Source organism: Notothenia coriiceps, unplaced genomic scaffold (assembly GCF_000735185.1).
Source record: "Notothenia coriiceps isolate Sejong01 unplaced genomic scaffold, NC01 NC01_scaffold00018756, whole genome shotgun sequence".
NCBI classification, from domain to species: domain Eukaryota; kingdom Metazoa; phylum Chordata; class Actinopteri; order Perciformes; family Nototheniidae; genus Notothenia; species Notothenia coriiceps.
In genome coordinates this window covers 24,629-31,619 of record NW_011351457.1, presented here as the reverse complement: position 1 = coordinate 31,619, position 6,991 = coordinate 24,629, and the positions used below count along the sequence as shown (strand labels likewise).

Here is a 6,991-nt window from a genome sequence, read left to right as displayed (position 1 = left end):
GCACAGTAGTTAGCATTACAGCCTTAGCCTTGTAATTTTTATTAGCCTTAACATGAAGTAACATTAAGTAACCCAACATGTTAAACATTAAGAGTAGTAGTCATATTTCATGAACCCTTTGAAGAGTAGGCTTCTGTCACACCGGTGTGGTATATTCTATAATACACCGTTTAAGCCCGGATGCCCCCGGGGGAGAAATGCTAACGCTAACGCTACGTTAGCGTCGGCTATCTTTTCTACTTCATGCTATCTGCACAAATGGTTAACATTGAACATTAAAAATATCAGGCAGTTCAGAGAGAATCGAAGGAAGGCAGGCAGGCAGCCAGCTTTGCATGACATTCTTCTGGACGTTCACATTGTGGTGATAGTGAGGGTAGTCAATCCCTTTTTAGGCAAGACAGTAGTGACGGCCATCTTGGTGACGTGTGTTGTTGTGCGAGACCAGAGATTAGTTCATTAAGCGGTTTCACTCAAAAAAAGTCTTACTTCACAGTTTTACGGCAAAACATTTTTATTTTTTTTGACCCGCTAAATTATCTTTTAAATTGACAACCATCATATGTGTAATTCGTGGCACAATTCAAACGGGATCGAAAGATAAGTTTTATCTCGCCATTGACTTCAATACATAATTCTTCCAAAATAAGATCCCATGGAGGTCCACCGGAAAGGGAGGGACTTTGCCTCTAAGGCTTTTAAGGCTAATAAAAATGACAATGCTAAGGCTGTAATGCTAACTAACGTGCTCACTTACGCGACTCTGGGATTCGTAGTCTTTCTAGTTGCGTATTTTTCATAGTCTTATATTTCAACAGTTTTACGACAAACTGTGACTTTTTTAACATGGAAATTATTTTTTAAGATTGACAAAAATCATATGTGTAATTCATGGCACAGTTCAAATGGGATCGAAAGATAAGTTTTCTCTCCCGATTGACTTTGTCACTACCCGATCCGCATCCCTACCCGATCCGCACTGCGCATGTGCGAGATGGTCCGCCATATTTGACAACTACATACGGCAACTCAAATAGGACACTTGACACAGTGGCAATATTAATCTGAACGAGAGAGATGAGTTATTGTTATTACAACATGACTTCACTATTATTTAACAACTCCTTTTATTGGGTCCTTTTATTGGGTTAAGTACATTGTCAGAATAAGTGAGAAATTGATTTAACTTCAGTTAGAAAGCTATCATACTGAAGAAATATTGACTGTGAAAGTATGCAATATGTATGGCTGTCATAATTTATATCTAATTTCATTAACTGTGAATGTCCTTCATTTTATTTCAAATAAAATAACATAAATTATATTTGTATAGATACTTGAGAAGTTTATGACTCTCGCATGCACAATGCAAATCAGGCAGCCGTATAGACGTCAAATGTCCTATTGGAGTTGCCGTATGGAGTTGTCCAATATGGCGGACCATCTCGTACAAGCGCAATGCGGATCGGGTGGGGATGCGAGTCGGGTAGTGACAGACTTTAATACATAATTTTTCCGAAATAAGGTCCCATGGGTCAGAAGTAGATGGGCGGGACTTCACCTCTCTATTATCTAGGCCTTCTGTGGTTTCAAAGTCATGTGACCTGCCTAGTCATTGAATGTGATAGGATGCAGGTTTTTTGTTTTGTTTTGTTTTTTAAATAAGCAAAATAAAGGAGGAAGACACAACTGTATTTTATAACTACACAAATGAATAAAGAGGTCTTCATTACTAAAATATAGTGTATAAATGTACAATAGACTGAGGCTATGATTTATATCTGTCTGCTGTTAAATACTTTATAATAATCTATGCCTACTGGTTTCAAAGTCACATGACCTGCCAGATGTTTTGATGTAAAGAAGATAAAATTAACATTTGACCTTTGTTAGTTTTAACTAATAAACTAATAAATATCAGCCTAGCTTCTCTACTATTTCTATGTTCTTCAAATCATTTTTAAATTGTCTTGACATAATATGACTGAAGGTCTTTAAAATTCTATGAATACAGTTTCACTCATATTCAACCCACAAATCAAAACCTTAAACAAGTTGAAAAACATGTCAAGCATTAGCTCAAAGTTGCCTTAACTCAAATCTCTATTTCTTATCTATGGTTGTGCACAAATAGCTTCAGAAATGTGCAGTTACGGCTATGCTATGCACAGTTCAGTTATGCTGATATAAAACATGACAGCAAAATCACAGAAACATGACATTCAGTTTGATAAGAGTTACTCTGACCTAAACGGATCTCATGTATTAAAAAAAACCTTTAAACGGGCTCCAACAGTGAATCTGATAATGAATAAAAAAACAGAAGAAGACACAGGCATGTCTGCTGTGTGTGTTAATGCTGCCAGTCCCACCTGCACAATCATGTTAAGTGCAACTCTGCAACTAACAGGCTGGTAATGGCAGCCGAGGCAACACTTGTGTCACATATGTCTATGCTTTAGAATATATTGATCACCCCTCCATGATGGGGGGTATCATAGGATACAGATGACCCCCGACCAAGGCAAATCGTTGAATCAGCATTAAGAGAGATAGTTAACGTTAGCTGTTAGCTGTTAGCTATTAGTTGTTAGCTGTTAGCAGCCAGTGGGCATTAAACGGAGGTGCCATTGATTAAATTATGCTGAGTCAAAACTTTATTCAGTATATATTTTGAAGGTACGTTATACCGTTATCATGATGTATTCAAATCTTTGATACTTTGAACTTGATTCAATACCGCTGTTTAGTAGAATATAGTAGTATATAAGTAGATATTTTCACAGGAATATCAAACAGATATCCGGGCCAGGCCATGTCATTCAGCTGGTGTTTGGGAGGCTATTAGCTGTTGGCTTTTAGCTTTTAGCTGCAACCTTTTAACTGTTAGCTTTTTGCTTTTTGGTGTTACCTGTTAGCTTTGAACTTTTTGCTGTTTACACTGACTTTGGGACTACCAGGGACCAGACTTTACCCAGTCCCTGGTAGTCCCAATGACAGTGTGTACCAACATAACTACAGTAATGAACGATTTTGCTTCTTCTTTTGGAGTTGGAATTCAATTAAAAGAAATACTTGGGGAAATGTGGGAAGATTGAACCCTCAAGGCTAGTCTGATGTAGCTGTCATCTTAGATGGCAGCTTTAAAATGCGCTCAAAGTCATCAGGTTCTCCTGCTGCAGATTGGTCTGGTAAAGGCTGCAGCCTGAAGTGTCATTGTGTTTTAATAACAAAGCTTGAGGCATTGAAGGAACATTAAGGTTATAGCTCTACAACCAGATTTATAAATACAATTACAGACTGTTTTCAGACCATAATGTGTTACCTCAAGGCATTTCGAAAGGTAATCTGCATCCCTGCATAATTATTTGGCTGATACACATAAAATGGCAAAGTAAAAACCCATAAGTGTGTGTTGCACAATGTGGTATTTATTCTTATCTTTAGTTAATGTTCCTTTCCATGTGCTTGTACTCTCGCATTTCAGAGTGCACCCCATCTAGTAGATATTTTAACTATTATTTAACATAGTTGTTAAAGATTATTATACCATGACAATGAAAAATAGATCGGCCTGAGTTTCAGAGAGTTTATTCCTCAAAAATATAGAAAACCTTATTATGCATGCATCCGTTACTTCCCCGTGCTGCTTTGTACACACAGAGACATGTAATCAACACTTGCTGTATGTTTCCCTTAAATTAACTGTAATTTCATTTTGTTATAAAATGACAAATTCTAAATATGAGACTGATAGTATTTGTGGTTTTATTTTCCCGGTGATAATGATGACGACGGTCATGAAAATATTTATCATAGTGATTGAAGTGACTTACCTATCTTTGTCACAGCTGTGTTTAAGTTACATTTGTCAATATTCTTTCCAGCACTTACAGTTATGAAGAGTATAAGGAGACAGCAGACTGGCTGCTGGCCCACACAGAGCAGCGTCCTAAAGTAGCGATCATCTGTGGGTCGGGCCTGGGGGGCCTGGGAGAGCTGCTGGGTGACAGGAATGTGTTCCAATATAAAGATATTCCACATTTTCCCACCAGCACTGGTAAATTGAAAAACTGCTTTTTCTATAGAACATATTACTAGTGTTGAGAAATAAAACATAAGCATGCTAGCATCTGCTCATACTGTATGTTGTTTGCAGTGCCAGGCCATGCTGGTCAGCTGGTGTTTGGGAAGCTGCAGGGCCGTGAGTGTGTCTGCATGCAGGGGAGATTCCATTTCTACGAGGGCTACAACATACAGACGGTAAGCTACAGCCACTGCTGCAACTGCTTGGTACTTTTTATTCGTAAGGCTAAGACAGTGTTTTTGCTAGAGATGAGCTGTAAATGAGGTAAAAAGTCCAATGCTGTACTATTAGATGTGCTATTCTATAATTTTTTTGATAAAAACTGCCAACATATTAATCTTCCAGGTTCACCATCTTGGTTTAGCCTGTAGCATGGTAATACTTGCTAGTTAGCCGTAAACAAGGAGTACAGCTAAAGCTGATGAGATTGTCATTAGTTTTAGTGCTGAAAAATGCCCAGTTTCTTCAAGTCCAAGGTTATGTCTCTTAGTATGTCTCAGGTAAAAACCCACATATAAACCTTAAATAATAAAAAACTGAGAAAAACATGAAATTATTTATTAATTACACAATTGTTAAAAAAGTGCTCTTAACCAAAGTTGGGAATCCACCACTGGTTGGTCAGATGGTTGGACCACTATTAATAATGTTCAAGATATATAAAGGCTCAATGGGTTAAAACAGAGCATTGTCATTATTGCCCTAGAAACTACACAAGCTGACTTCAGTGACACCGAAACCACCAATGCAACCAAGGCTAGGTAGCTAGTTAGCATTCCAAATTGAATTTCACATTAAATCATTTATTTAAACTCCCAGACAACAGCATTACCCACAATGTTATGTACCTGCTGACCAGTGATAGCACACATCTCAGAAAGCTACAGGAGGCTGGACTGTTTATAGCATGTGCTAGAAAAGGTTGACCCAACAAACAACAACAGATTAGAAAAACGAGATTCAACAATGCCCGGGCTAATATGATGTTACCAATTTGTTTTTGCATTATACAACAGCATTAACACAAACAAATATAACAGTTTAGAATAAATAAAGGAAATGCATACAAAACGTTTTTTGAAACCATGCGCAAACAACTGAGAGTATCTTTGGATGTATTGCTGCCGTAACCTTTAAGATGCCAATGCAGAGCCAACAACTGTTACTGTTCAACCATACACACATCCTGCTCATATAGATCCTGCTAGCAGTAGCCCGAGGCAAACAGCACTTCATAGCACTTAGTTGCAGCTCTTCAGAAAAGTTGTTGATTCTGACACCAATGCTTGTTTTGAGAAATGTTAAATAGAGGTTAGATGTTAAGTATAACGGTAACTCTTTCTTTGAGCCTCCCTCTGCTCACCCTCACAGATTTCTAAACTTAGTTAGTATTAGGTACTGTAGTGCTACAGTACATGCTTGTGTTTTCGGAATAACTTTTTTTTTTGTTCTCTATAAAACTGTAGCCTTATACTACAGACTGATATTTTGAGTTTCTCAACACTGTATCCTAGCAGTACCCAGTATATGAAATGTTTAGGGGAACATATGCACAATAGCATAGGGGCCAATAGTTTAGGGAAGGATTAGCAATTTGTTTTGCCTTCATTAACCGTCACAAGAATCTGAGACGGAAATAAAAACCTTACTGATGCAAATGATATACTATACAGAATAACAGCACACAAGCTGGCAGTTTAAACTCTGACTATGTCAATAACTTGGAGAAAAACAATCTTTAAACCATGCAAGTACAAACACTAACTCTGTTATGCTTGTCACAGAAAGAGGCTCTTCACAAGACACACCATTCAAATGTCCTCATTCATTATTCATTGTGCCAAAAATGTACAGTTCCAATTTGAAGTTAGTTATAGTTTTATACTTACTTTATATCAAACTGCAGGTGACATTTTTCAAATTGGACTTCCTTTTGTATCATTTTACATACCCTTTCAAATAAAACTGCTCGTACAAACATTTAAGCTTTTATCTATAGCGCAATCATGATTTTGTCATCTTATAATACGATTTTGTTTAAACCTGGTCTATAGCAAACTAATTTTGCTCACTGTTATTCTAAAAATGTACTTTGTGCGCTGTATGATCAGCTGCAGAATCATGATGACAATATGAAAACCACATAGTGTGTCATAGTGTTGATATGTGATCAGCCTTTGGCCTGTGGAGACACTGTATGCTGGCTTTATCTATTTTATCACCGGCCGTGATGTGCCATCTCCACACAAAATGATCCATATAACCCAACTGAATCATAAAGCCAGTTTCATACAAAGAGAAATGAGTAACAGAAAGCAGATGCAGTATGAGCTTCCTGTTTCCAGCTGGGACTTTAGACAGCTTTATAATGTGTTTCATTGCCATGAAAAATATTTGATTCAGCCAAAGCCAATAGTGGTACATTTTACCAGACAATTATGCTTTCATGGCAAATTGAACAAATCTATAAATCAGATAAAATGTGAGTCAGTTATCATAACAAGCCCATGTTTTTAATTTATCCTCATTGAGTATAGAAAAATTACAAACCCATCAGCATCAGCTGTACTTTGTGGTTAGTGCTAATTAGCATGCGTTAGCTAGCTAAAATACTAAAATAAAATGGTTAGCCTGGTAAAAGTGACACCAACATTCTTAACACAAGCTTCTAAATGCTGAACATGTACTTGCTAGCATTTTCATTTTAGGCATGTTAGCATGTTGCCGTTAGCATTAGCTAACCAAGCCTGAGTCTGACCCAATCCTTCACTGAGCCACTAGCATGACTCTTAATGTTGATCTCTGCTGTTTCTGTGTGACTTTTCTTTCTCCCTCCTAATCAGGTGATATAAATAATAATTGATAGAAAACTAGCTTAGCAATTGTGTATAGCCATCCAGGAGG

The 6,991-nt window shown here is 37.3% G+C and overlaps 1 protein-coding gene across 1 annotated transcript in view; it reads left to right on the top strand.

Annotated features, from left to right (window-relative positions):
- Positions 1 to 3,862: 3,862 nt before the first annotated feature.
- The window catches only part of LOC104951235 (purine nucleoside phosphorylase-like), a gene marked incomplete at its 5' end in the record, with an annotated part of 5,291 nt that continues 2,162 nt past the window's right edge, over positions 3,863 to 6,991 (top strand). Inside the window, 2 exons of the mRNA XM_010777871.1 lie at positions 3,863 to 4,060; positions 4,160 to 4,342. Coding sequence (XP_010776173.1) covers positions 3,863 to 4,060; positions 4,160 to 4,342 — 381 coding nt within the window. The remainder of the gene's footprint in view (positions 4,061 to 4,159; positions 4,343 to 6,991) is intronic.